The 27,868-nt window shown below is 50.3% G+C and overlaps 7 protein-coding genes across 7 annotated transcripts; 3 read left to right on the top strand and 4 right to left on the bottom strand.

Moving 5' to 3' along the window:
• Window positions 1–866: 866 nt before the first annotated feature.
• TRIVIDRAFT_215332 (uncharacterized protein) lies at window positions 867–2,575 on the bottom strand (the record flags this gene model as incomplete). The annotated part of the gene is made up of 1 exon (XM_014105374.1): window positions 867–2,575. The coding sequence occupies one exon, from the start codon at window positions 2,519–2,521 to the stop codon at window positions 1,022–1,024; it is 1,500 nt and encodes a 499-aa protein (XP_013960849.1).
• Window positions 2,576–5,468: 2,893 nt separating this feature from the next.
• On the top strand, window positions 5,469–7,375 carry TRIVIDRAFT_198016 (uncharacterized protein; the record flags this gene model as incomplete). The annotated part of the gene is made up of 4 exons (XM_014105373.1): window positions 5,469–5,666; window positions 5,798–5,859; window positions 5,984–6,823; window positions 6,880–7,375. The coding sequence occupies 4 exons, from the start codon at window positions 5,469–5,471 to the stop codon at window positions 7,373–7,375; spliced, it is 1,596 nt and encodes a 531-aa protein (XP_013960848.1).
• Window positions 7,376–14,020: 6,645 nt separating this feature from the next.
• Window positions 14,021–15,966, top strand: TRIVIDRAFT_50243 (uncharacterized protein; the record flags this gene model as incomplete). The annotated part of the gene is made up of 3 exons (XM_014105372.1): window positions 14,021–14,052; window positions 14,141–14,520; window positions 14,591–15,966. 3 exons carry the CDS (start codon window positions 14,021–14,023, stop codon window positions 15,964–15,966), a joined length of 1,788 nt encoding a protein of 595 aa, XP_013960847.1.
• A 1,878-nt stretch (window positions 15,967–17,844) lies between these two features.
• On the bottom strand, window positions 17,845–19,900 carry TRIVIDRAFT_218794 (uncharacterized protein; the record flags this gene model as incomplete). The annotated part of the gene is made up of 4 exons (XM_014105371.1): window positions 17,845–18,444; window positions 18,503–18,904; window positions 18,971–19,662; window positions 19,735–19,900. 4 exons carry the CDS (start codon window positions 19,898–19,900, stop codon window positions 17,845–17,847), a joined length of 1,860 nt encoding a protein of 619 aa, XP_013960846.1.
• Window positions 19,901–20,442: 542 nt separating this feature from the next.
• Window positions 20,443–21,354, bottom strand: TRIVIDRAFT_59139 (uncharacterized protein; the record flags this gene model as incomplete). The annotated part of the gene is made up of 3 exons (XM_014105370.1): window positions 20,443–21,137; window positions 21,169–21,245; window positions 21,278–21,354. 3 exons carry the CDS (start codon window positions 21,352–21,354, stop codon window positions 20,443–20,445), a joined length of 849 nt encoding a protein of 282 aa, XP_013960845.1.
• A 2,712-nt stretch (window positions 21,355–24,066) lies between these two features.
• On the top strand, window positions 24,067–25,335 carry TRIVIDRAFT_117962 (uncharacterized protein; the record flags this gene model as incomplete). Its single annotated transcript, XM_014105369.1, has 4 exons — window positions 24,067–24,256; window positions 24,320–24,454; window positions 24,511–24,639; window positions 24,713–25,335. Coding segments are annotated over 4 exons (1,077 nt in total), but the record flags the coding sequence as incomplete, so codon positions are not given.
• Window positions 25,336–27,064: 1,729 nt separating this feature from the next.
• TRIVIDRAFT_138433 (uncharacterized protein) lies at window positions 27,065–27,745 on the bottom strand (the record flags this gene model as incomplete). The annotated part of the gene is made up of 1 exon (XM_014105368.1): window positions 27,065–27,745. A coding segment is annotated over one exon (681 nt), but the record flags the coding sequence as incomplete, so codon positions are not given.
• Window positions 27,746–27,868: the final 123 nt, after the last annotated feature.

The following is a 27,868-nucleotide window of genomic DNA, read 5'->3' as shown; positions in this document are numbered from 1 at the left end:
GCAGAAATACATGGAGAGTATTGTGGGTGGGCGTTTACTTGGCTGTCACTTTCTTCCTGTTTGATTTAACGCGGAAATTGCATGATAGCATAATATTGTAACGAAATATGTTAACATGTTCGGTGAGGAGGCGCATGATTCTATGAGGAGAGAATCCGAAGCCCTTGGGAGGGTTTAAAATTGCTGTGAAATGCCGGTGAAGTGAGTGCCGGTCCCAAAAGCAACCAATGGAGGAAGGAGCGCAAAGACCTCATACATATGGCGTAATAAAATGACCCATGCAACGTGCGAGTACAGCCAATAGATGGGGGGAAGATGAAGGTCGGGAGGACTTAAAAATGCTGTGAAGGGAGATGTTTCACAAGTTCTGCCCAAGGTGTCACCGTTCCACGCCATTGTGCATGCTGCCAAGCCAACCAACGCGGTGCAGAAACATGCAAAACCTCGACATTACGAGATTGGGATATTGCAAAACTGCTAGGTAGAAAATTGGGGGAGCACATAGTATATGCATTCGTAAAGAATGCTGAAGGTTTGGTCATTCGCCATTGAGGGGCACTCCAAGGATACTTGACATATTGCTGCTTTAATCTACATTCACATTGCCGTTATCCTAAAATAAATTTATCTAAATTGGGAGGGCTTAAAAGTGCTGTGAAACAGCCTTCCCGTATGTGCAGAGTAAAGGAAGGGGGGCAAGGCAGTTTTCAAGGTTGAATAGATAAATCTTCCTCAAATGGGGATATCATCAAGCGTGCATCTTTGTGAAAGCTATGAGACTCTAAACATAAAGCATGATGTCGTTTGGAGTGTTTTCTTTATGCTAGTGTTCGCTAGTGCTGCGCTTTTACGATAGCTAGAATAATACAAGCCAAACATTTGTTAGAGTTGAGATTTATAGCCGAGTATCGTCTATAAACAAGGCATGTTCAAGTTCAAGTCAAATACCTTAAACTCGCGACAGTAGACCAAACATCAATTGAGAGCATCAACCCCTCTCAAACGATATCCCATCTAAGCCCTACTCCTTCTTCCATACATCGTTCCACCACTCCTTGAACCCATACGGTTCTGCCCTCGTGTCATAAATCTTTACAGTATCTTTAGTCACAAAGCTACTCATTATTCCGTCTCCCGCGGGCTTGGATGTAAGTTTCGACGTAACACGGGGTCGCGTAGCCCTATCTTTGATCTCTTTGGAAATCAGAGGCGCGACGTCCGCGAAGCAGGCATCTAGTTCTCGCTGCAAATTGTAATACGGCTTCTTGGCAAGCTCCGGTGCCATGAGGTTGTAACTTCTCGTGATGCTGTTGAGTTGATCTATTGACAGCTTCAAGTAGGCATGCTCTGCTCTTTCCCAATCTGGGTCGCGGAATGGCCTTGAGACGGGGACGATATCCGGTTCGCTGGTCTCTCCAGATTCTTGTTCAGTTGTGCTGACTGCTTTCCGTGCTGATTGCCGAGGATTGTGCAGCCTTTCTGCCATGGCATATTGATCGGCTCTGGCCATCTGCTCTTCCAGAGAACCCCCCCTAGAAGCAATCATTCTCGAAGCGTGACGCTTCCAATCGGCCCTCAACCTGGAACGAAGGGAGTCTGCAGCCTTTGAGAGCTCCTGCTGCTTCTCGATCCAAGGAGGCACGATGTCTTGACGCTGAATGATCCTATTCATTAAATACTCCGTAGTATCAACAAACGGATTGCTTCGGGTAAGGTCAATCTCTACGCCTTTGCCACGCGTAATGTTCTTGAACTGGCCCCTGGCAATGGCATTTTCAATGTGATCATTAGCCAGTGCGGCAAGACCCGATGGGGTCGACGGCATTACTCGTGCAACTGGCTCAAATCTTGCCCGAAACTCCTTTTTCATTTCTTCCCGTTCTTTATCACTCAAGCCTTTGTCTTCCTTCATTCCCATGCCGGCGTAGAGGGATGCTCTATCTCGAGCATTTACCGCCCTCTGGCGAGGAGGCACCACCGGAGCCCGCTTGATTCGGGGATCAACAACAGGCGGCTGGAACTTGCCTCTTAATTCTGGTTTCAGGGGCTTCTTGGCGTCATCCTGCATCCTCAACACTGCATCGGCGGTAGATTCCTCTCCGGTCCATGGTGCCGAGGTGGCAATGTGCCTGGTACCTTCACCAGCCGCAGATGTGAGATCCTTGCCTGCAAATACGCTGGAATACTCTTGTCGAAAGTTTGCATCCGCAATCTTGCTCAGCAGCTTCTCTTTCAACTCGTCCGAGAATCCAGCATCCTGCACAGCACGTCTGCCGGCTGAGCCGCCAGAGAATAATGCCTCCTCAGTTGCCTCTTGTAGTCTCCGCGTCATTGCCCCGGGCTCAGACCCTTGTGGATTTCCATCGCTAGTTGACCCAGATATGGTTTCTTGGTCTGCTTTTGACTCATCGCCTGTCAAGTGGTTTGCCGGTGAAGTATATCGACGTGCCCCCGGCGGGCCAAAACGAGCCGAAGCTTGGAGACATTTCTGACACAAAGATGATGAAACCCGGGATAGCATTGCGAAATAGACAATTGACTCAGGTTAGAACTACCCAATCGAAATGTTATGAGGCTATTTGATGGCAGTTGGTGCAAATGACGATTAGATGTAACCTTGATGCCTGAAAAACCCGTGCATCAAATCAATGCGTCTTAGTCAGCCGATGGCTGATAGCGTCCAACGAGGGCACCATCTTAGATACGATCCTACAAAAACGTAGTATCGCAAAACATTCAGAATCAGAACATGATTAAAAAAAAAAAAAAAATCGTCAAAAAAGAAAAGGTCACAAGATAAGAAGACCAAGAAGAACTCAATGAGGCAATGACGGAATCTACCTAAGATTCCGTACTCCGTATACGAGTAGGCTCGTATAAAAAGAATGACCCTGGTCTAACTAGTCGATGATTATGAGCTTACCCGGGATTGATGCCGTGAAAACAGACATGAAGTCGTAAAATCTCATGCACGAGACTACCTCAATTATCTTCTCCGCCTTTGATTCGACGGCAGAATCACATGATAATTATAACAATGCGTGCTAGAAAGCACACTAACGTTTCTCCAGATTGAAATAAAGGCGGTGAGCCCGACGCTAGCCGGTCAATAACTGTGGGCAAAAATTTGTTGGGGAGAAAATGGTAAGGCAGTAGATAACTGATACGATTTTTGAAGCCTTGCAAACTACCTAGTACTCCGTAGAATATGAGGGGAGCCTAACTGCTATTGTGGTTTGCCCCCGATGACGAGCGCCAAGATTTAACAGGCAAGCCCTCGTCATGGTTCAAAGGGCGGAAGTTGAGCCAATGAGAGGGCGAGTTTGGGCTATGTTGGCTGCAGGTGGGGCGGGAGATTTTCTCTGCTACCTCACAATAGCTAGTCGGAGGCGTTCTCTAGTCCAAGCCGCACTGTAAATCCATTCCAAGGCTTCGGATAAAAGAAGAAGGAAAAAAAAAAAGTTCTTTTTGGGAATGGCCAAGAGAGTCAGTTTCGGTGTACTGCAGGGCACCTCGTACAAGGTAGAGCTGCGTGCAAGATACATGTACTCCATATTAGTGATTACAGCACTTATCGTGGCATGGATTAGTAGCACTTCAAATGCCAAGAGGTCAGGCTACCTATGGTATCTTCCTCCACATGGGGAAGAGATACAAGCACATGCACAAGCACAACCACAGAGGGGAATGTGAATGACGACACCCCTCCCGTAACATGGACATATTAATTCAGTGCAAGCCACTTTGAAAAGGCTAGACCAACAGGCTGAGATGTCAGAATCCGGCGTCATGCCCTTTTGCAAAGGCTGAGGTGATGATGCATGCATTCGGTAATTGACGCACGCATCTGTGCAGCCATTATGTGTGTCATGTTGACAATCTTCTCCGCATTAGCACTGCAGCATCCATTTTCCTTCGGGTAAAATGAAGTGCTCGAATCATGTCGGCGTACTGTCGCTCAGCTATCGGTTTACAGCCTAGCCAATCAAGCCCATGCTTGCAACTGGAGGATGAATGAATAAGTCATGCCCAAGCAGATGACCCCGGAGGTATGGAGAAGTTGTCTATACCAAGTCCGAAGTACTTCCTCCCAGGCGTACGGGGTACGGGGTACTGTAATGTACTCGTACATTAGCACTTGCGCTGTACATGGTTCCCTTTGCGGCAGTTGCCGTTGTAAAGTCGATGGATAGCGCCTCCCGCATGCGTTGCGAATGAACCAGGAAACGTGGAAAGAGATAGAGCAGGGAAGAAGACGGAAGGAGGGAAAAAAAGAGAAAAGGAAAAAACCAACAACCCTGGATCGGGAATCTGGACCTGGACCTGGACCGTGACTCTCCGCAAACAAGCCAGACCTGGCCTATCGCCCGTCAATTATATCTCGCAACCCTCAAATGTGTCGATTGAAGCAGCCAACGAATCGTGGCCGCGATGCCACGATGCCCGCGACTGCACCGAAACGACGCTCAGCACTTCTCGCTGCTGAGTCTGGCCGAGCCAGCATCTCCACCACGCCTTGCCCGTCCAAGCAAGCCCGTTAAACGCTCACGATGTCGACGCCGCTCGCACCTATCAGCGCCATTCGTTGAGAGCACGGGGAGACGCTTTCCTGCACCACCAGCGAGACGCTACCGGACGGGCCCCCCACACTGAGTCTCACTCAATCCGCTGCGTGCAAAAGCAAAAACCCCCAACCTGCAAAGCTCCAGAGCCCCGGGCTGGCTGCAGCTCCACCGGACGGGGCCTCTCACGGAGCCGGCAGCGCTGATTGGATCGACACGGCGATAGAGCCGTCTTCTTGGAAGGCTACTGCGCACTAGAGCGCCAGATGGCCTCTCAATCACAAGCATGAGCAACACATGCAAAAGTCCAGCTTGGAGATGGGATCTTCGCGTGGTCTGTTACCACATAGGGCCCTTGCATGTCATGGTCCCTTAGTCTTGGTCGTGTGCCTTTGATGGTTACGTCGCGTGGTGGTTTCGCTGTCCATTTAACACATCCTCGCCCGCACTTTTTTTCCATTTCTCCTCTCCATTCTCGCCATTGTCACCGGGTTGGTCCTACTGTACTTGGCAGGACAGCCCATAATTTTTTTCTGTTGTGGTTTCTCTAGTAACCACAGCTGTTTCCCCTCTTGTTGCTTCCTTTTTGCTTTGTCTTCCTCCGCTGGCCTGATAAGCCCTCTTTTTGAGGTCCAGACCACGCCCAGGTACCGGAATCGACAATTACCTACAAAGCTTCGCCTCCTCCATTTTCCTCACCAGCAAAGTCTGTTTCGGGCGGAGCAAGCCGAAAACAAGCTCAATTGGCTTTGCGTGTGACGCTGCATCCAATTCCTCGAGTACTACGGAGTACAACAGGCTCCTCTGTGAAGCTTGGCTCAATTGAAATACCTGGCCTAAACAACGAAGCTCCCCTGTGCTTCTGCGAGTCTGGTTTCCTCAGTTGCGCCTAGATTATCCGCAGCCATGGCTACCATTGAAAACCCGGAAAAGTCAGCCATTGACACCAGCTCAATGGAAAAGAATGTCGAGAGTGGTAACAACGAACCGATGTTTGGCGATCTCAGGAACGCCGACGGGTCGTCGCTGCGCAGCGGCGAAGATATCCTCTCCCTGCAAGATCTCGATCCCGCGCTGAACATGAAGATGCACCTTGTGAACAACGTGAGTGACGCTAGAGCCTTTACTATGATCCAGGCCACGGTCCCTTTGACAGTGAACGGCGGGAACACCTGTCTACTCCCAGGCTCCAAATCTCGTCCCTGAAATGCTTCAGCACTAACACTGGACCAAAGGCAATTGATGAAATTGGCTGGACAGGCTACCACTGGAAGCTCTTCTTCCTCAATGGATTCGGGTAAGTTGGCTCTGCGCCATGACCTCATAATTTACCCTGCCGTCATATCTTCCCCTCCACTGGTCTCATGTATTATTCGACGAAAAATGGGTGGGTGTGCTAACTGACTGGCGGTGCCTCGTAGCTACGCTGTCGATTCCTTGATCCTCCTTTTCCAATCCATTGTTGCTCCGTCAGCCTTCCGCGAATTCGGCCAGCACGGCTACGCCAATGCGCTCACCATCGCCGTGTACGTTGGTATGCTTACGGGTGCTGTTTTTTGGGGTTTCAGCGCCGATGTCATTGGTCGCAAGTGGGCTTTTAACATTACCCTCTTCATCTGCTCTGCAAGCTGCATTATCGCCGGTGCTATGCCCAACTGGCCGGCTCTCGCATTCTTTATCGCCCTTCTCGGCTTTGGAGGAGGCGGCAATCTCATCCTGGACACAACCGTCTTCCTCGAGTATCTCCCAAGCAACAAGCAGTGGCTCTTGACTTTCCTTGCTGCATGGTGGGGTTTGGGACAGGCTGTCACAGGATTCATTGCTTGGGGTTTCATGGTTCCTGAGAAATGGAACTGTGTCGATGTTGAGACTTGCACCAAGGCCAACAACTGGGGCTGGCGATATATGCTTTTCACCGGTGGTGCTCTGGTGTTCGTCATGTCCGTCCTCCGAATCACCGTTGTTAGACTCCGTGAGACCCCCAAGTACCTCCTCGGTCTTGGTGAGGATGCCAAGGTGGTGGAGACGTTCCAGTTCTTGGCCACCAAGTACAACCGCCCATGCTCACTGACCCTTGAGAAGCTCGAGGCCTGTGGACAGATTCAATCGGCCCATAGCAAGAGCTTATTCTCTCTCTCGGAAACCCGCATTCATTTCCGTGGACTCTTCATTAACAAGAAGATGACCATATCCACCATCCTGGTTTGGCTCTCGTGGGCTTTGATCGGCCTTATTTACCCGCTCTTCTACGTGTTCCTTCCGTATGTCCCCCATAAGTCTTTTGTGCCACGAGGCTTCTTGCTGACCAGTATCGCAGTACGTACCTTGCCAACCACGGTAGAGTCTTTGAGCGAACCGTGTTCGAACAGTGGCGCAACTACTGCCTTACCAACATCTGCGGTATTCCCGGTCCGATTATTGCAGGATACATGTGTAACACAAAGCTGCTTGGCCGCAAATACACCATGTCTATTGGTGCTTTGATTACCATGGCTTTCTTCTTTGCCTACACCGCCGTCAAAACCGCAGCCCAAGATACTGCCTTCACCTGCCTGATCGCATGTTTCCTGAACATCTACTACGGTACTCTGTATGCCTACACTCCGGAAGTGCTGCCCAGTGCCCACCGTGGCACCGGTAACGGTGTTGCCGTGGCCTTTAATCGCATCATGGGTATTGTCTCGGCTATTGTGGCGACTTTTGCAAACACTCAGACATCAGCGCCTTTGTACATCTGCGCAAGTCTCTTCATTCTTGCTGCTGGTATCTCAGCAGTATTTCCCTATGAGCCCTATGGACGACGCAGTTCATAAAGCTGCGTGTGGGCGAGGCTGGCGAGCTCTATTTCAACAATATAAGGGCCCCAGCTAGGTTTTTGTCATGGACGTTGCAGCAAAGGAGAATGCACGTTCAATCAAAAAGGTCGTAGAAATAATGATACCCAAGAATAGTTAAATGCATGATTATATGATATTAAAAAGAAAATTGCACACTAAAGTGAGAGTTTGTCAACAAGCTCAATTATTTACATGCAGGTTAATACAGCTGAAGTCACGAATTATCTGTTCAAGTCGAGGCTTTTGCCAGAGGAATCATAACAACACGCCCTATGCTCTACAGTCTTGTCCATATCATCCTCGTCACCCTCAACCTACTACTTCTCATCCATATACTGCATTGTAGGCGTGGTGCGTTCTGGAGTAGATTTGGCTACCTGGTTCGAATGGAAGTATGAGGTGGGATTGTGCACTGGATATGGCTTGACAAGTTCCCGTTTTCCATTCATGTTACCTGTAACACATAATATTTACTCAGCGTGTATCCTTAGCCAACTATGGATGGAAATCTGACAAGTTCATCATATCTTTGGCGTAAGATGCTGGGGAGTATTTCGAGAACCAATGGGAGATTAGATGGGCAGAACTCAACATGGTTGGCATTTTATCTCCGACTTTAGTAATAGTCTTCTTCTTCATTAAGCCGGCCCTCTTACTCGCATTGGTTGTGTGCTTAGCGCATCCTGCAACGGTAGGTAGGCTATATGTCCCGGTCTTATACCTTCTTCACAGCATTTTTAAGTCCACTCAAGGGCTTCACAACATTATAGATTTCACGAGCGGGTTTACAATCAACCCTCTCAGCTGTTAAAAGATCACATTTTGCATTATTGCATATAACTACTTCGCGCTCAACAAGTATCCCCCATCATCTCTGTCTAGTTGTGAAGTTGCTGCGTACTATGGCGGAGGATTTGGTTGATAAGTATCCCCCTTTGCTTTCATAGGTAGGTATGTACATGACCTTCACTTGGCCAGTATCCTTGCAACAGTTGTACGAAAATAAATGCCATTTATTCGTTTTGGTAAGTAATCATTAATCAGCTTTATGAGATTGGAAGATGAAGACTGATGGGAGGTTAGATGGGTAGATACGGTTCAACACCGCGGCGTGAGCATATTCGAGAGTACAGCAAGCTGGATTTGACGTCACAACTGGCTGTCCTCTGACAGTCGGATAATATCAAGGATCCCCTGTGTAGTTCAAAGTGTCCTTCACAGCATTTTTAAGCCCACCCGAGGCCTTGGTCTCCCCCCTCCTCTACGTAGCTGTGGATTTATGTCATTCGATGTGTCCCTTGACCGTGGCAGATATTATGTGGTGCATGTGCAGCTGAATAGGAGGCAGCGTGGGTGTATTTCACAGCAATTTTAGGCTCCCCAAAGGCCATGGCCTTGTTTCATTCCCGCGGCTGTGTGATTATGTACTATGCTGTGGCTGACCAATGAGAGCGCGAGAAGCGGACCCGTTGGGGCCCCTTCACAGCAATTTTAAGCCCACGCGACGCCTGAGACTTCTCCTCGTTTAACGCAATTGTGCTAATGCAAGTGCCTCGCATTCTTTCACAGCAGTTTTAAACTCACGTGTGTGAGGCTTTCATCTCAATCCCCTCCACGTGGCTGTAGTTTTTTTTTTTGGCTATTTTAGTACGTTTTGACAACGACAGGTGTGTCTGCAAGGTGACCTCCTTCACAGCAATTTTAAACTCACCCGAGGACTTGATCATCCTTCGTTTGCGTAGCCGTGAGATTACGCATTAGGCTAATTTGTGACGGACCTAATGAGGTTATGTAGATCCTATCAGCCGCTGATACTTTCTTCAGCTGTTGAGTTGTATTCCCTACAACATCCTGCGGTGCATTTCGTCAGAAGAGATTTGGGAGGGTAATTAATGCCGTTTCTCACAGCGTAGACGTGGCTCGACAAGTATCCTTACTCCTTTCGCGTTCACTTAACTATAACGTGCGCCTTGTCTGGATAGGCATTTAGCTACCATCGCACAGATAGGAAGGGGTCCAAATTTTTGTATACTCTGATGAGTTCACCATTTCTCAGTTGCATCAGCTGCGGATAGTTTCGAACTGCACCCATAGTTTATCTAATAAGATCGGTAGGCAGCGGTTCTTCACAGTATTTTTGGGCCAATCCAAGGTCGTTGTTCCTGGATGATTCCTTCACAGCATTTTTAAGCCCTCCTGAGGCTTTGGGTTCCTCCCTTTAGTGTAGCTACGCGGCTACTGCATGTCGTGCATCTCGGTGCGCTCCTTAACGAAAGCTTGAGACAAAGTGTTACTTTGCATGCAGCCACTACAGCACTTGAGCCTGACGCACATTCACAGCATTTTCAGTTCACTTAAGGGATTTGCACTATCATCAGCAACTGACTGTCTGTATGATAGTGATAGGATGGCTATACAGGACGTTGGGCTTCTTCATAAGAGACCCGTGATTAAACATATACGACCAAACCCCCAAGTTTCAGGCAGCATTTACTACACGTGAATTGTCCAAAGACTCAAGAACTATGCCCAACGTAACGATTGTCTCAGGAATCATGGTGGCAAACTCACCCCAGCGATGCATGTTTCTGGAGAGAATCGCGCATGGCAAACATTTAGCAACTCCATGTCGGGCTTTGTATAATATAACGAGACATTTGTGAAATAGAGACGGCGGCGAATCTCCCGGACGGCATCATCTTTCGCAACAAGGCTCTTCTTTATCAATGGTTGAGTAATACCAGAAAGATTTTCGGTCTGTTGCTTTTCAGCATTCCTTTTACCACTCTCAGCGCCATCGTCGTCTTTCCATCTCGCTTCGTCGACTCTGGGTTCTTCTCGTCTCTATCCCCGGCATCTTTCTCCTAATTAGTAGCTTCAGCATTATCATCTTTCTCAGCGTCACTTCTCATCTTTTGTTGTTTGAGATTAGATCATGCCAAAGGCTATCTCGTCGAAAACACTGGTGCTGAAAATGTGATACAAACTTGTGAAAAGCCCCCATAGATCCTTGAGCTAGAGTCTCAGAGTGTATGATCCCATACTGAAAGGAAGAGGGCGGAGCAGCGAAGCAAAGACACTCTACTGATAGATGAACGGCCAAGAACTAAGAGAAAGGCACTAAGCTTGAGAACTTCAGTCGAAGATGCCTTGGTAGACAAATGGAAAGGGGGTCCGAATCTGCCTTGAACTTTGTCCGCTCCCCCCAAAATTCATTTCAGCCCCCCACTAAAGCAATTCGTAACCATCAGCTCGATTACCTAGGCAAGGTCCTCTCATTACCATCAGCCTCTCATTCAGAGCAGTTGTGGTCGTAGTCTGTCTGGTGTCTCCCCCCGTTCGTTTTGGTAGCCATAGCAGCAAAACTAGCCGGTATTTGTTTCGAGCGATAACATCCAACAAGTCGCCATCTTTTAACATTCTTTGTCAGTTGGTTGACACGTACTCGTAATATTACCTTAGGAGAGACTCTCCTTGGACAAGTTCCTAGCACGCCTTAGTAAATGTGTTGGTTGTAGCAGAATTCGCAGCTCTTTCTTAAGCGCCATTCCAGCATTAAGATGCCGATTATTAGGGCATAGCGTCTGTTTGAGCTGGATTCAATGCATAGAAGCTGTCCAGATATTTTGTAGGCAACAGATCTAGTGGTGGTAGTGAAAATTTTTCTACCGGCGGCCAAAATTGCCTTTGATGTTTCGTTACATCCTCGAGACTCGCTGGCGGCTTTCTTCAGAGCTTGAGCAATTAGCAAGTCATATCGTCTGGTTATATCCGAATTATTATGATGAGGCAATACTACTTGTAATAAAATCGAGGAATTGTTGATAAGCTAGCAGCCAAGTGGCACCGAGTATGAGACTCGTACCCATCACGACCCCCTTTTCCCCGTCTCCCCAGCCTCTAGACTACTTGCCTGTTCCACCTAGATACTTGTACAGTACGAAACAAGTTTGCGTCGGAGAGTTTAGAGTCGCGAAGGGTTCAGACCAGAGCGCTAGTCTAATCCTAGGAGAAGGATATCTCCGAAATATCTGTGCCTACATTAGTGAGTGCAAGCATTGGTGCCATCTCCCCTTTGCCACGTTTCCAGCTCTCTTCCTATGCTCAACTCCCTAACCAATGCTCCTATTTTCCGAGTCACAATGTTCTGCTACTGTACAAAGCACAAGTATTCGTACGTACTTTTCGCCAATCGCAGGGTAGCAGTTGTAAACAACTGGAGGCATAGTAATCACCCCACATGGGTTGCCACAACTGACCAATACAGCTTCAGCTCACCACCAAGCGTTTCTCTCTCGAGGTTTCTTGTACATAATACGATTCAACCCCAGAACCCTTAATTCCATCCTCCGCACCATCGCAGACGCGTGTGGATTCCGTGACGAAGCGTGCGCACAGATGGAGGAGTCATTCAAAAAGTTCCCCAAGCCTCTCCGCAGCCCCTTGCCCGAGAGCGCCGATTAACCGTCGATGACAACTTGCGAGGTGGTGCCATTGATGCCGCAGATAGGCTGAATACGAAGCGATTTGGAGTACTCGTAGATGTCGGGACGACAACTACCTACTAGGTAGTAAACAGCCGCATCACCCGCTGGCAAAAGGCAAAATACATGTCGGTAGGTAGTCCATTCGCCACCGTTCCAGAAGAACTACTCCCGCAAAAAAAGCCAACCTAGTTGGCAAATTAGCAGATTCTTCACATGCAGTTTTTTGCTTTCTGCATAATGGCAATGGCACTTGTACCTGACGCTAGGCAATCCGTAGTTGGTAAATGCTCATGCCCGCGCCACCAAGCAGGACAGAATTAGGCGCCTGAGTTATTAACAGCGGTGGTGCGGCTGGATGGTGAGGAAGGCTAAAAGATTGTGACATACGAGCCGGAGTAGACGAGAGGGCTGAGCTGGCAGTCAGCCTGCTAGCACGGCATGTCATACGTACCCGGTACCTGCGGCGCGTGCTAAATGCCTACGGGGCGTGCGGTACCGCATACATGTTCGGCCCATCGCCGCCCGAGACGTCGCCAGCTGAATGACTCGGGGCTTTGGCGGTCTGCGCGTCAAGGCGCATCGCGCTCAATGCCTTGCCGCCTGAGCTGAAGTTCGGACATTTGGGACGTGTCTGAAGTTGAGCCTCATTTCGAGCCATTTATGTTAATGATGAGGATGCGCATCGCCTAAACTGAGCTGAACTGAACTGAACTGAACTGATCAGGTTAATTTAATTTAATCCCCGTCTGCTTCCTTGCTAGACGGCTGCTGAGGCGGCCGCGAAGGGCATAGTGCGCCTTCTATTTTCCGTTTTCCGTGTTTCTGATTCCGTTCTGTACAGTAGCGCCTTCTCTTCGGCGCAAGGCTCGTACCGGCACTGCTAGCACTGGCAGTAGTAGTTAGTACCTGCCAATGCCGAATGCAACCTGCCGGCTCCAAAGTACCAGTCCATCCGACGTTTGACTTCCCGTCTACGGCAGGTAAAGCACACGCAACACGTGAGAGCCCTGGCAAAGCAAAACAGAACACGAATCATGCCACGGCTAAAGCGAAAAATCTGATGCTGCAAACTCGGCACTGCGATACGCTTATTGGGGATTGAGTTTTGTGCATGCTTCAAGGTTCTTTTTTTCCGCTCCGGCAGCTCCTAGGCCAGTGGAAGCCAGTGGCTGCGCTCTTCCAAAAACGCGCATCTCGGTCGCCCCATCCCAGCGCTGATTCGCCCCAGACAGTGGCCCGGCGGAGGCGCTAGGCGATTGCCCTGGCCACTACGAGTGCAAGTATCTGCAAGCCTCGGTGCATCAGGCCCTACGGCGCGAGAGGTTGAGAGGCAAAGCCATGCCCCTTGGCAAGCCACCGAGCGATTGTCTGTATCTCCGGCCAATTTCCAACCCAAACAGCTGCTAGCAAAGGCCATGTGCCGACCCGCAAATGCTCCTAATCGGCACACCACATGCCGGTGGCTTGGAGGCAGTTCTTGGCGGCTTTCCATGGCGGCTTCCCATGGCCCTCATGCTCGTTTCGGGCCTTTAGGGCGTCGACTGGATCTGAGGGAAACTCAGAGCGCGAGAGCGAGACAAGAAAAAAAAAGAGCCCCAGAGCAAGGGGCCCCCTGGCCACCCGGAGGCTGCTTGTGGCCTAGCTCAACCAGGTCTTGCCGTCGATGGGTCTGAGGGCGAGGGACCGCATCTCAATGCACGAATCGCAGCTCCGTCTGCCTCTTGCTATGACGACTGATGCCCTCGGATCGTGCCAAAGACAGCGAACTCGCCGCGTGGGATACAGGCTGCTGGAACTCCATGGACTGGCCCGTGGGGAAGAAGCAAGAAGCGAGACGACCGCGGTGTGGCTAGGGCCAAAAGTTCTGGGGGCAGCTCTCTCGTCCCCGTCCGAGACAGCGAGACTGGACTGGGTGGCGGACAACGTTGTATCTGGAGACTGGAGACTGGAGACTGGACTGTCTGGCGTACCCCGAATCCTTTAAATCGTGGCATCCCACCATCTGCGCGGTTTACCTGTCTTTCCCTTCTCTTGTTCTTCCCTTGCTCACTTCCTGGCTGGTCTTGTCGTTTCTTGAAGGGACCTGCCTTGGGTTTGTAACAGTAGAGGTGTAGACAGTATTCAGATTGCAATCATGGCCAACAATCACGAGGATACCGTTGCTGAGTACGTTTCAACAGAGGAATTGGAGATGGCTTCTCCTTCTCCGTCTTCTCTCTGTTTAGCCATATGCTTACATATCTTGTCCTATTAGGCTCCACGAGGAGTTCAACGAGCGTGTTCCCCATGGTGAGACTCGCGATCTTACCGGAGGCTTCATTGCCTCTGACCCTGATGAGAAGAAGGACTTCAGCTCCTCACCAGAGAGTGCTGAGGAGGGTAACACCCCTGATGGTGAGGAGCCCAACGAGTTCGAGAAGCGGACACTGCGCCGTATTGGCGAGAACCTGCCTGCTTCTGCCTTCCTCATCGCCGTTGTCGAGCTTATGGAGCGCTTCACCTACTATGGTGCCTCGGGTCTTTTCCAGAACTACATCAGCAACGGCAAGAATGACACCACCGACTCTCCTGGACTGGGTATGGGTGGCCAAGCCGCTACTGGTCTGAACTTGTTCTTCCAATGGTTCTGCTATGGTATGTCATTATGAACCTCGTCAGCTATATCGAGGAGCAGCGTTTGCTAACTCGTGACTCTCTTGTACAGTCACCCCCATTCTCGGTGCCATCATTTCCGATCAGTACCTGGGCAAGTACAAGGCCATCATGCTCTTCTGTGGCGTCTACTGGGTTGGTCTCGTCATCCTTTGGACGACATCTCTGCCCGTGGCTCATGCACACGGAGCCGGTCTGCCTGGCTACATTGTTGCCATTATCATTATTGGTTTTGGTACCGGTGGTATCAAGTCCAACATCGCCCCCCTGATTGCCGACCAGTACCAGCGCCGAACCATGGCTATCCGAACAGAGAAGAGCGGCGAGCGAATCATCATTGACCCTGCCATCACCTACCAGCGCATCTACATGATCTTCTACTGGTGTATCAACCTGGGTTCTCTGTCCCTCATCGCCACCCCCTTCATGGAGAAGTACTGCGGCTTCTGGACTGCCTTCCTCATGTGCTTCCTCATGTTCAACGTGGGCATTTTCATCCTCGTCATCCGCCGCAAGTCGTACATTATCCACCCCCCGCAGGGCTCCATCATCACCGATGCCTTCAAGGCCCTTGGCATGATGATTGCCGGCCGCAACATGGATGCCGCCAAGCCTACATGGCGCGCTGCCCACGGCAAGACTAAGCCCGTTGTTTGGAACGACCACTTCGTCGAGGAGCTCAAGCGTGCTATCCGTGCCTGCAAGGTCTTTGTCTTTTACCCCATCTTCTGGGTTGGCTATGGTCAATTCTCCACCAACTTCGTTACCCAGGCCGGCCAGATGAACGGTCACGGCATGCCCAACGATTTCATGCAGAACTTTGATTCCATTTCCATTCTCATCTTCACTCCCATGCTGGAAATGCTCGTGTACCCCGCCCTCCGCAAGGCTGGTATCAAGATCCGACCCATTGCCCGAATTACCCTGGGCTTCGTCTGGATCTCTCTCTGCCTGGGCTATGCAGCCATTGTCCAGCACCTTATTTACAGCTCCGGCCCTTGCTACAAGAGCCCTCTCGAGTGTGACGCTGCCAACGTTGATGGCAAGGTTCTCCCCAACAACGTCCACATTGCCGTTCAGGCACCTGCCTACGTGTTCGTCGGTCTGGCCGAAATTTTCATTTCCGTCACCGGTCTCGAGTACGCCTACACCAAGGCTCCCCCCAGCATGAAGTCGTTTGTCCAGAGCTTGTACCTCTTCACCAACGCTTTTGGCTCTGCCATCTCAGAGGCCCTGGTCTCCGTGTCCAAGGACCCCGAGTTCATCTGGATGTACACTGGTGTTTCCGGAGCCAGTATCGTCACTGCCTTTGTCTTCTTCTTCCTCTTCCACCACTACGACAAGATTGAAGACGCGTCATTCGAGCTTGACCGCGAGGCACCCGTCATTCCTCCAACCAAGGAGGTTGAAGCCGAGGAAGCTAACTAATACCGGAGAGGAGAGTTTGTACAATAGTGTAATGGAGTAGATGTAGATATCACGTTTAATGTATTATAATGACTTTTTACAAAGAAAATATTCAAAATCCAGAAACCTCCAAGCATTGCATTCCATACCCACTGATAAGAGCTTGTATGAATGACCTGACTCTTGCTCGAGTGGAAACTCCAGTCCTTAGCTGAAGTGTTTCTCCTAGCTCGGCGCCATTCTGCTAGCCTTTCTCGAATGCTTCCATGCATAATTTTTTTCTTCTTGTTAACGTTGTTGTATAAAATAGCGCCGCGCCATTCCACGGCTGGGGGTCCACTAAATTCATCCGACGGCTTTTCTCGATCGTGTCTTGAGACGAGTTAAGGGGAAGAAAAGCCGTGTCAACTAGACTACGGAGTACGGAGTAACACATGCGAGTAGTAGTAATACTACGAGAACATGAACTGGAGAGACACAGCAGGCCAGAAGCACGCTAACGCTGAAATCCATTTTTATTTCCGAAGCACCAAACTAGAACCGCCAAGAAAAAATGTCCGAAAATCCGCGCCAGAGAAGAAAAATAAAAAATAAAAAATTGTGCGTCAGCCAAGGTGGAAAATTGCCGGCGAGCTGCCGAAACCATAGGCGCGGCAACGCCCGGTCCGCGATTTTGGGCGTAGTGATATTTGTGGAAACATGGTGGATTTTTTTTTTCTCTTACTTTTTCTTCTTTAGGGACCCCATCGGATTATTCAAGATGGGGGTCATTCTTGCGGGAAGGTGCAAAATCGCCCCTTTCGTCTCATTTTTTTTTTGCCTCCCTTCGTAAGAGTGTACGTACCTAGTATTATTATTCCAAGATGTTACTTGAAAGTGGACAAAATTAATCCAATGTCCGCAATGTGATAACTAAACAGCCACATATACTCGTACTTGTTCACCGCGAATCTCCACCGGCCGGGGATAAGCACAAGTAAGCGCGAGAATTCCAAGACCCAAAAGAAAACCCATACCAAAAAAAGAGAGAGTAAAAAAAAATCTGCTCCATCGTCGCGACATGTCCTCTGTTAGGCAAAAGGGGGGACCACAACTCCAAAGTTGGGGGGAAAAGGCAAAAAGAATGACACCTGAGGGATTCGAACCCTCGCCTATTACTAGACCGCGAATTCTGGATTGCTCCTGAACACGGCGCCTTAGACCACTCGGCCAAAGTGCCTTTTCTTGCTGATTGTTGGTGTTGAGGGTGTAAATAGATGCTAAGAAGATGCAGGGTAGGGCAATGAGGTTGTAGATGAGTTTAGTACTGTGCTCTCCAGGTACCTTGGTAGATTTAGGGTTCAGTGTGGCAACATGAGAAAGACGAGTTACCGGTTATTCTTGAACAAAAAGAAAAAAAAAAAAAAAGAAGAAGAAGAAGAAGAAGAAGAAGAAGAAGGAAAGAAGGAGAGAATTTGCTGAATTGTCAATCACTCGGCCAAAATGCCTTTTATGTTGCTTGTTGGTGTTGAGGATGTAATTGGATGCTAAGAAGAGTGAGGGAGGCAACGACGTCAGTTGTGGACGAGTTTGGTATCGTACTCTAGACTTAGGGTTTGGCAGAGAGATATGGAAAACACGAGTCACCAGCTATTCTTGACGAAAAGGGGGAGAGTTTGTGATCAATGTCAGTGCTGGGTTGTCAGTCACCTGGTCAGAGTGCCCTTGTTGATGGGAGTCGTGGTGCTAGGCTATTACATACAGAATTTGCAAGTTGCCGCAAGTCAAAGAATAAGTAGCAATAGGGCAACAAGTATCCTAGCAGTAAAACTGCATACCTATGGTAGAGATGTCTAGTCATTCTGTTATAATATCCCTCCATCATCCAACGCCGTGTCATATCTCATGTTCCATCTTCATTTATACAGCCAACGGGTGGTTCCACCCCGGGTCTGCATCATCAGTATATAGCTCACTATGTTCACGCATTATAACACATATGAGATTGCCGCGCATTTCGTGGCACGTCCAAACACCTTCTCCGTGCTTGTGCTCCGTTTGGCCATCAACTCTGACTTCCATCATCCAACAGTGATCGCCTGGCTGCCGTCCAATGCAAAAGCCGACGGGATTTGCATAGGCGCGCTCCGTGTCAATCCCAACTCGGCACTCTCCAAGAGATCTTTGCGCACCATTCTCGTACTCGAGCAAAAGGCCCTGGGAGATGATAGAGTCCACTTCCGCAAAGAGCCGTATCCCCACAACATGCTCCAGCGGCGCCATACTCATGAAGGCGGACTGTGCAGCGTCCTGGATGTTCCGGATGGGATGCGCGAAAGGGGGGTTTACCGTGCCGTTCCCCCGCTTAGGGTATGCGTCCAGTGTCACGGTTTTGCCTGACAATGTTTGACCGCAAATAAACTGCAGTTGGTCATCTGCCGGCCACACCGTATCGTCGCAATCAGGAAATTGGGGAGACTCGAAGCCAACAACGTAATCGCCAGCTTTCTCGAAGCGAAGCTGTATAGAGTTAGGACAGACAATCTTGAAGATGCTGAGACAAGAAAGAAACCCGTACCAAGACCTGAAAATATGCCGGAAATCGTACATTTCTAACCCCGAAAAAGGTCAATCGATCGCTAGATGGAAATGGCACATAGTACATAATCCCTGACCTGTTTGTGTGGTAGAGGTATTCAAACGTTGATATGGCAGAAGGTGCTTTGGGTGTGTGTGCATGTATCCAAAAATTGGGTCTATTTGCCTGTGCCAACAAGAAACGAATCTTATAGTTCAAAAAGAAGGTAATTCCAGTAATCTTTGACACATCAATGGTTGAGAATCGCACAACCTTACTACTATTAGCCGACCTGCCCCTCACTGCTAGCAGATCCTCTTGAGCTGGAGGGGTGGGGGTATCCCAGGGAAGGAGACATGTTGCTTCACCATCTCCAAGGTAGTTCAAGCGCGCCAATCCCGACTATCATTGGGTTGTTAGTATGACGGGTGCCAGGCACGAATCGATTGAGACGCGTTGGTTTGTTACCTGAAACTGCACCTGAACGTTCGCCAGAGCTTCTTGGCTCTCCATAATGTATAATTCAGTGTCTGATTGTCGGAAATCCCATTCGGGTCTTTGCGCAAATCTCTCGATGCGCTTGACTCCCTGGCAGTCAATGGTGATCCGAATGATAGGCGGGAGGTCTTCTATCTCGCCCGACGGGCCTTGGCCTCGCTCCCACGAAGCAGCCTTGCTAATGGACATCGAGGCTTGTTCATCATAAGGTCGACGGCTCGAATCAGCGGCCAGCGACATGGTAGAATGATAGCGAATAAGGACGGACGGCTGTGTCAACAGCTCCTGGCCCACCATGCGCTTGAGCTCCGTCGGCATCGATACCAACTGCGGTAGATGGCATGCTGTCGCAGCCAACTGTGCCAAACTAGCAGCATCAGTATTGGTGTTTAATCCGAACTTGGGCGCCCACTTCCAGGGACTCCTCCATATGGCCGCAAGCAACAGCCGGCGCAACGCATCGGCATCTGGGCAGTTGCGTCGAAATATCCTGTAGCACTCGGAATGTAGCGTGGCACTCTCTTGGTTAGGCTCGTCATCCAGGCCAAAGGGATCCCAGTTGGAGAGACGACGCATGTTGCCCCTCGTGCTTGGCATCATATCATCGGTCGGGTAATCCGACGGACCCCTGACTGTGATACGGCCTGGGGCCACTTCGGAGACTGGATTCTGCCTGTTAGCAACAAACTCCATCAGCAGACATGGCCGAGAGGGCGGCTAATGCTAATTATTACCAAAGACACACATCTCTCCACCGCTAAGGTCCTCCCCACAAGCTCTGCACCATCCCTCAAGGCAACAGATGCGTACTTCCTTATTGGGGTCGGGAGGTTGAGGAGATTTGGCCTGAGCACGCAGGGCCGCGTATATGCGTACAACTTCGTCGAAATCGAAATCCATCACTGCCGGGCCGTAGTGGAGACGCGAGATCCGCAAGGGTTCGTTTGACAACGATGATGATGACGATGACGACGATGCCGATGCCGATGCCGATGCTGATGCTGATGCTGATGCTGATGCTTGGACCAGCGTTGATGCTCGTGTTGATTCAAGTATTCGTAGTAGTATTAAGTGCGGCCCGATCCGAGAAAGAGGGGACCGGTGCCTGTCGACGCGCTGCGCTAGGCGGTTCTAGAGGAAGATGTTGCTGGATGCGACGTAGTACGCTCCACTGAATAAGGGGCAGCCCACTGTAGTTTTGCTGTATCGGGCAAAAACAGCTGATTGAAGCCCACTCGAGATCTGGATCTGATCTCGGGCAGGGAACCAAAATCTCATCTCACGGGGGAAAAGGTCCATTAGAAATAGTTTTGCATTCTTACTATATATACCAATGTATGCCTATACGAGTACATGCCTGGATGTACATGCATATATACTCCGTATTACCCTATAGCTTAGATACACGTGGCTCGCTTGGAGGCGTGGCAACGGCTGGCTAATCACGTCTCTTTTCCAAACGCCGCAAATGCAGGCGCCGTGGTTCCGTCACACGAATAGCGCACCACGTACGGGCTGAATGTCTCCTGGTTGCTGACAATGACTTGACCGCTCGGCGTCGTGATGTTGAAGTTGAAGCCTCCGCCGTACTGCGCCTGGCCATAGAAGAAGCGGATCGGAACATACGAATTGGCCGGAATGTCGAGGTTAAAGTTGGCGCGGCCAGCAATGTGATCGGGTTGGTTGTATAATGCTGCAGCATCTGCGTTGTTATCCGTCCAGCCAGAGTAGGCCTTTGCACCGGTCCACAGATACACGGCGTCGTTGGAATACGGGATGGAGATGCTATATGTGCCGGCCTCGCACGCGTAGATGTAGGCGTGATGGTTCAGGGCAAAGAAGTCGAGGTTGAAGTTTCGGCTGGAGTCGTAGATAGGACCGGTTGTCTGAGAGCCCTGGCCATAGAGACCGCCAACATACGAAGTGGTGCCGACATAGATGGGAGTCGTCTTCTTGTAAGAGTCTGGATGGAAGGTAGAGTAGGTTGTGTCGGTATTGCGTGCCGAGTTGTTGTAGTACGCCCAGTCAAACCCAAGGTTGTTGCACGATGGAGGCGCCGGACACTGTGTCGGACAGCTTGGGGGCGTAACTGTCGGAGTGACAGTGGTGGTAGAGATAGAGGTGGAGGTTTCTGTTTCTGTCTGGGTGATTGTCTCCGTGTCGGTGACGGTGCAGGTCTCCGTCTTGGTGCCTCCGCCCAGAGTAATCGTCAACAGGGCCTTCCACGAGGTGACTGTCTCGGTCTCTGTCTGTGTTACTGTATGGCTTGGATCACACGTGGGAGTTGGATAGGTGCGAGCATCCAGCTGGCCGGCAGGGATGGCAACAGCATGACCATTGGCAACACTGGCCATTGCTGCAGAAGCCATGAGGGCTTGGACAAGTGTCTTGTGGACAGTCATGATAGTTGTGGAAGTGGTTAGTTGAGAGGCCGGATATGCTGATGGATTGAAGGGTCGAAGATGAGGACAGAGACGGTATTAGTTGTTCTGCTGTTCATTACTACATCTGTACCTACAGGTATTTATACTCCCATCCTAGCATTATTAATGGCGGTCGCAGTACACCTAACTGCAGGCTATGTAGTCGTGATCTCAAATCGAAAACCTCATTTGCCCGCTCTTCCCACCGCTCTTCCCACCCGTCCAATGTCTTGCAATAAAAACGGGCAAAGCTGCCATGCAATAAACCAGCTGAGTCGCAGGCAGAGACAACAATAAGCACCGCTGGCCGGCATTGCTATTGGGAACTACAAAGCTGAAATGCACCTGGGCAAAGCTAGCTACAGGGGTGGGTGCATAGCAGCGTCGTATCCGCAGTTTAAAAAGGATAAACTCATGCTCTCCGCGGCCATCTCGGTGTTTAGGTGCCTGAACAGTTGTGGATCTTGCTATTCATTGATCGCATCGTGATGGCTACCTTCGTATCCATGCAATTACCAATGCAGCTCCAAATGACGTGGCTGACATGGCCGCGCCGATCATAGCTAGATGAGATCGAGGTGGAGATTAGACTATATGCAGCTTATTTTTTCCAGGCTCAACACAGGGCCTCTTTTCTTGTGCTTTTTGTTGTTTTCTTCTTTTTCAGCCAGCCTCTTGCAGATGCATGTTGTCGGAAAATGCCCCTTTTGGCGCCCTAGTAGCATTTGGCTGTAGCGGGCAATTTCCACAGTTGCTCACCGGTTCTATATCAAAGTTCTTAGGCTAATAGCAACACCTATCGTCATTTTTTCTTAAACATCCTTGAGCTAGATCCAATTCAGGGTGATTTGTTTGCTCATTGACTGTACCTGATGGAATTGGTCGTCTCGTTGCCTCCTACCCGGCAATGAGTTGAGTCTTGGCGGGGTTTTTGGGGACTTGAAAATCGAATCTTAGAGACTTGTACACTCTACCTACTCTTTCCACTCTAAGTTTAGGTATCTAATAGGTATATTTTAGCGCAATTTTATAGTGTGTACTCCGTAGAGTCATTGGGAGATGCTGGTCTAGATATTACTGTTGCGTTAGCTAGCTCAAGCGCCCTGGAAACAACCAAGCCCAATAAAGCAACCACCACTACGGCAGCCTATAAAGGTCATTGTTGCAAGACTAACGAACAACAAAATATGTTGCACGTATATTCAGGGATAGGGAAGCTATTTTGCTGCTAAATCTTACATCGTGACTTTCTAATGCTTAGAGTTTGCATAAAGGCCGTTACGGTAGACCGAGATATGATCTCAAGATGGCAGGTAGTTGAACATTTAGGTTGTAATATAGAACTATAACATCGCCCGGCCTGCATGGAGAGGAAGCGAACCCTTTGAAGTCTCCAAGGGAGACTGGCAAGGAGCTACAGAAGAAAAATGAATTGCCTGCAAAACCACGCAAAGAAGCAGATGTGGCAATTCTGTTCAGACTCTCTTCACTGTTCTTCTAGCTGGGATTTGAATTGGAGGAGATTCACAAGATCCTTGGCCAAAACCTCGACCGGGAGATCACAAGACGCAATCTTCTTAGGGTCCGAAGGCCATGGCGGTGTGTATACGACGATATGGAGCGCCGGATGCCGCAAATGGTTGAGATCTTTGATACAGTACAAAGAAGGGTTGTAGAACCAGACGTTGAGCCCGCCAACGGAAGGCAGTCCGCCAGCCCTCAGATGCGATGCGGTATGCGATGCGGTATGCCTTATCACCTGCATCATAATTACGATAAACAACTCCTTTACCTCCCTACAATGTACAAGTTACTCCAAGACGACCAGGGCGTGGTTGACTCCTGTTTATTCGAATGTCTGTATATTTTGCGTTCCTCGGCAAGAACTCGTTGTCACATGTGTACCATTCTATTCGAGAGCACGCAAACTAGGGGCTTTGGCCTATTTCGATAAGTTTTCTCGCGATATAGTATTAAAGTCCAGGACATTCATGACTAGCTTCTTCGCGTAGCGGCATCACGTAACGGCCGCGCGTTGTGTTACGAGTAATAGTGGCTGGGAGGTAGTACCCCAATGCCCAGCCTTGGACATTACCGCCTCGGTTTGTTTTATTTCGAAGGCCGTTCAGTTCCTACCGGCAGTTAATCCCAAACTGGCACTACGTTTGCTTGTTTCAGGGGCTAGAAGCAATTCATTGGCCTGCGCAATGGCCAGGCCCCAGTCCCCCCCGATGTGGTGGGACTCCTCCCGGAGCCACCCGCCCACATCCCGGACGAACTGACGCAGCATCAGTGTTCCCTAGGTGTAGTGTTGGTACACTCTCTAAATCTATCACAAGTTTCCGGATCCCTATACAGGGGAGGATAACGACGACGTCGTTGCATATAGGACTCGGTTACAATTAATAGAATGGAGTGCCCACAAGAGAAAAATCATATATATGCCAGGTACAAACACCTTGGGCATGAGTCTAGAGAACGAGTAGCATACCGATTAATCTTCACGACCTCGACTCTCCTCAGTATTAAAAAAATCACATCTCGACTAGTCATATTGCGTGTCTATATTTTCCCACCTTGACCAGGCTATCTGCGACCATGCGTTTCTCAGCAATCTTCTCAGGCGCAATGTTCGGCGTCCTCCTAGTCTCAGCTCACCCCGGCCATGATATTCGAGCCGAAGTAGCTGAGCGCTCGGCCGTGCTCAAGAGGCTCACGCGCAAGGATCTTAATCACTGTGCGGCCAAATTGAATGCTCGCGGTATTACGGCTCGGTCCACGAAGCGCAGAAGAGACTTAGCAGCCCAGCATGCGAAAGGTGGGAGTCTAATGGGTATGTGGTTCAGCGTTTGCTCCTCGCCCCCGTCAGCTTATTCCGGGACTAATAAATAAACAGGCCGCACCCTGGATAACCTTCTCAATGAGTCCCATCACTCTGCGGAGTACTATACTTCAGAGACGCCGGAAAGCACCATCTTCGCTTCGAATAACTCGTGTGTGCTCAGCCCGGAGGTAACCGAGGGTCCTTACTGTCAGTTCAGACTGATAGCTTACTGCAGAAAACGAAGCCGACTGACACAATACCAGACGTTTCCGGCGAGTATATCAGAAAGAATGTGACAGAAGACCAACTTGGTGTCGGCCTCATCCTGGATATCCAGGTCCTGGATACAGAGACTTGCGAGCCTGTAACTGGCGCGTTTCTTGAAATATGGCGTATGTTTTCTCGTCCCCCAGTCGCAGAAGCCGAAAGTGACCTAGAAATAACATCTCATCTGTCTTTGGCCAGACTGCAACTCGACGGGTGTCTATTCGGGAGTCTCTGCGTCTGGGAATGGCAATAGCGCCGTGGACACATCAAATCTCAATGCCACCTTCCTCCGCGGCGTCCAGGAGACCGATTGCGATGGTACCGTGCAGTTCGATACGCTCTTCCCAGGTCACTATACGGGTCGAACCACGCACATCCACGTCATGGTGCATCTCAACGCGACGGCTGAAACCAACGGAACACTGCTCGATACAAATGCCGCCCACGTCGGACAAATCTTCTTCGACCAAGACCTCATCAACCAGGTGGAGGCCACAACGGTATACGCGACCAACACGCAGACGTTGACGACAAATGCAGAAGATAGCATCGCCGCTCAGGAGGCAGAGACAAGCGACCCGTTCATGGAATACGTGCTTCTGGGGACCGACGTGCAGGATGGACTGCTTGGCTGGATCAGTTTCGGCATCAACACGACACTCAGTAAGGAGGTCACCGCTGCGGCGACGTATTATCAAACTGGTGGCGAGGCGAACCCGAATGCCGGCGCCGGCGGCGGTCCGGGTGGTGCTCCCCCAAACGGCACTTTTCCCAGCGGCGCTCCTCCAAACGGCACTTTGCCCAGCAGCGCTCCTTCAAGTGCCACGTCATCTTCGTGAGCTTTACACCTAAAGTATAGCCAAGGCGGCCGTCATATAGCAAGCAAGTTGGATGAAAGGAGGCAGCCCAGTTTCCCAGAAGGGCTCGAGTAAAGTACAAGCTGAGAGAGAAAATATCAGACACAGCCTGAATTACCCCTTATTACCTTTTATAACTGTGACGTCCTGTTCCCTATTATAGGTATATGGTAGCTGGAGGTTCCCAAGGTAATAAGCCTAGGCCAATCGATTGATGTTGGCAGAGAGAATATATAAGAAGTAGCTTTGAGCACTAATTTTATCCCTGAAAGTCGACTCAGTTGTAATATTAAGGTTATTTTTAAGGTTCTTATGGAGCCACTCATTTTTGGTCACAAACGCATGTTAACTCTCCCATTGCCTTCATTTGTTGCTCTTTCCTCGCGTTACGACCATCGGAATAATTTGGTCCCTAGGTTTGGTCAAATGAGATCAAAATATTCATTTGTAGAATGGTTATTATCGTGGTGTATGTCTGCATGGTAATGTCAGCAACTGCCTCGAACAAACGAGCATCAATACCAGTTCCAGCAGAGCGATTCCACTTACTAGCTTCCCCTACAACTACATGGCCATCATCCTGCTTGCGAAGGATATATGGAAACGTCGCACCCTCCAAGACGACTATGGAATCCCCCTCCTGCGCCCCTTGCGGAAGAAGCAAGACGGCTCCCTCGGAGGAGAGGCCAAGCCGACGGCCTAGACCAAATTCACGCAAGGCGCAGTGAATCCTGAAGAATGCATGAGAGGTGCTCTCGTCGACAGAGTCGGAAACCAGCAGCCCTTTCACCTGGCGGATGTTCAGAGTTGCCATAGACAAGTGAGGGTCTGGATCTGGCTGTTTGAGCTGCCAGTCGTTGGGAGACACTTCCGTATATCCGAGATCATGGCTCCTTATGGTTTTGATGGAAAGAAAGTCCAGCCAAGCGCGGTCATTGAATCTCTCAAGGAGTCCTTTACGCAGATACTCGTTACGCCGGAGGAGGTGGTCGAACATCGGACCGCAGTCCTCGACAAACTTCTTCCAGGATTGGTAGGTAGATTGCAACTGCTCGTTCGAGTCGCATGGGCGCACATAGGTCGCGTGGATGGCCCTGATGGTACCTTTACAGTATCCCCGGGCGCTCAGGACTCGTTCGCCTTTGTCAAAGTTGAAATTGGCCGTGTACGACGTGTATTTTTGGAGGGGGAATGGCTTTGCCTGCCAAGCGTCGGCCAGATTCGGCACCCAGGATGGCAGGCCGTGCAGCCTTGCTGGATTCTGACAAGCGCTGAGGACGTCTAGCCGCTTCGTGTTGGTGATTATGGCACGCGCTGCCTTGAAATAGACGTCAGTGAGCGACAAGCGGTAGTCGGCGGCGATTTGGTAGACTTCAGGATCAGCAAGTCCGAGCACTGAGAAGACCTTATCGCGCAGGTCAGTCGCCTTAGACGCGCGCGCGTGAAAGAGCAACTGGACGAGCGGCGCATAATCCCGGCCGTTGCTGGTATCTGAGGCGATATTGTGAAGCGTCTGCGCAGTCTCATACCACGGAAGTGTCCAGCCTGGTTCAGCATTCAGCGCAACACTGTCCGCGGTTGGATCGTAGTTGAGATATTGGCATATGTATGCCAGCGCCATGCACGCAGCTACAAATGTGTGCATAGGGCAAGTCTCAGAGCCGCATTGGACAGTAGGATGGCTTGCCAGGGCGACCTCCTGACGGATCCACGCTCGTTCCCACCAAGGACGCTGGAAGAGGGCCCGCAGAGCCTTCCAAGTGCGCAGCTTGGTCTGCTCGTCAGCGGTAGGATATGTTGTGGGAGCCTCGCCGGGACCGCGGGTTGGAGGCTTCGAAATCTGGTTGATCACGTCGATGGCCATGTTGCTGTCGTCAGCCTCCTCGCCCAGCCAGATTCGCACATTGCTCGCTCGCTTGTAAATCCTCCGCATTAGCGATACTTGGGAGTTCCGCTCATCCACATCAGCCTGGTTGATGCAAACAGCGTCGATCCACCAATAAGTCACAGGAGGCTGGAATGCCTTGGCAATGTGCGGGTTGCGTGCTTGCAGGGCGACCATGTGCGGTGGCATCGCTGGCTTGTTGGATATGCGCAGCTGCTGGAGCGCGGCCTCGAGATTCTTGGTGATACCGAGTACGCTGCCATCGAGGATGATACGTCCATCGAACTTGGGCTCTCCCCAGGTGTATGAGAGCGCAGTGAAACTCTGCAGCGCCGTGGAAGCCTGGGAGCGGTCTCTCGCCAGGCTGGTTTTATCGCTGTCGAGGCTGACGCGGATGAGACTGCACCTGATAGGATCCGCTTTATTAGAGGTGGTCGTCAGAGCCAGAACCCGGATCTCGCTCTTGGATGGATCCAGCGGTTCATATTCGTAGCGGGCCAGCTTGTTAGGGTCTTGCTCCTTGTGCTGGGGTTCTTCCACCTTGGGAGCTGGCGGCTGTGGAGAAGGAGAAGGCGTTGGCTCCAGTTGGATGGATTCGAGGGCCCCAAGTCC

The sequence above is a fragment of the Trichoderma virens genome (assembly GCF_000170995.1).
Source record: "Trichoderma virens Gv29-8 chromosome Unknown TRIVIscaffold_2, whole genome shotgun sequence".
Taxonomy (NCBI): Eukaryota; Fungi; Ascomycota; class Sordariomycetes; order Hypocreales; family Hypocreaceae; genus Trichoderma; species Trichoderma virens.
Note: the sequence above shows the minus strand (reverse complement) of the source record. Positions and strands in the feature narration are given on the sequence as shown.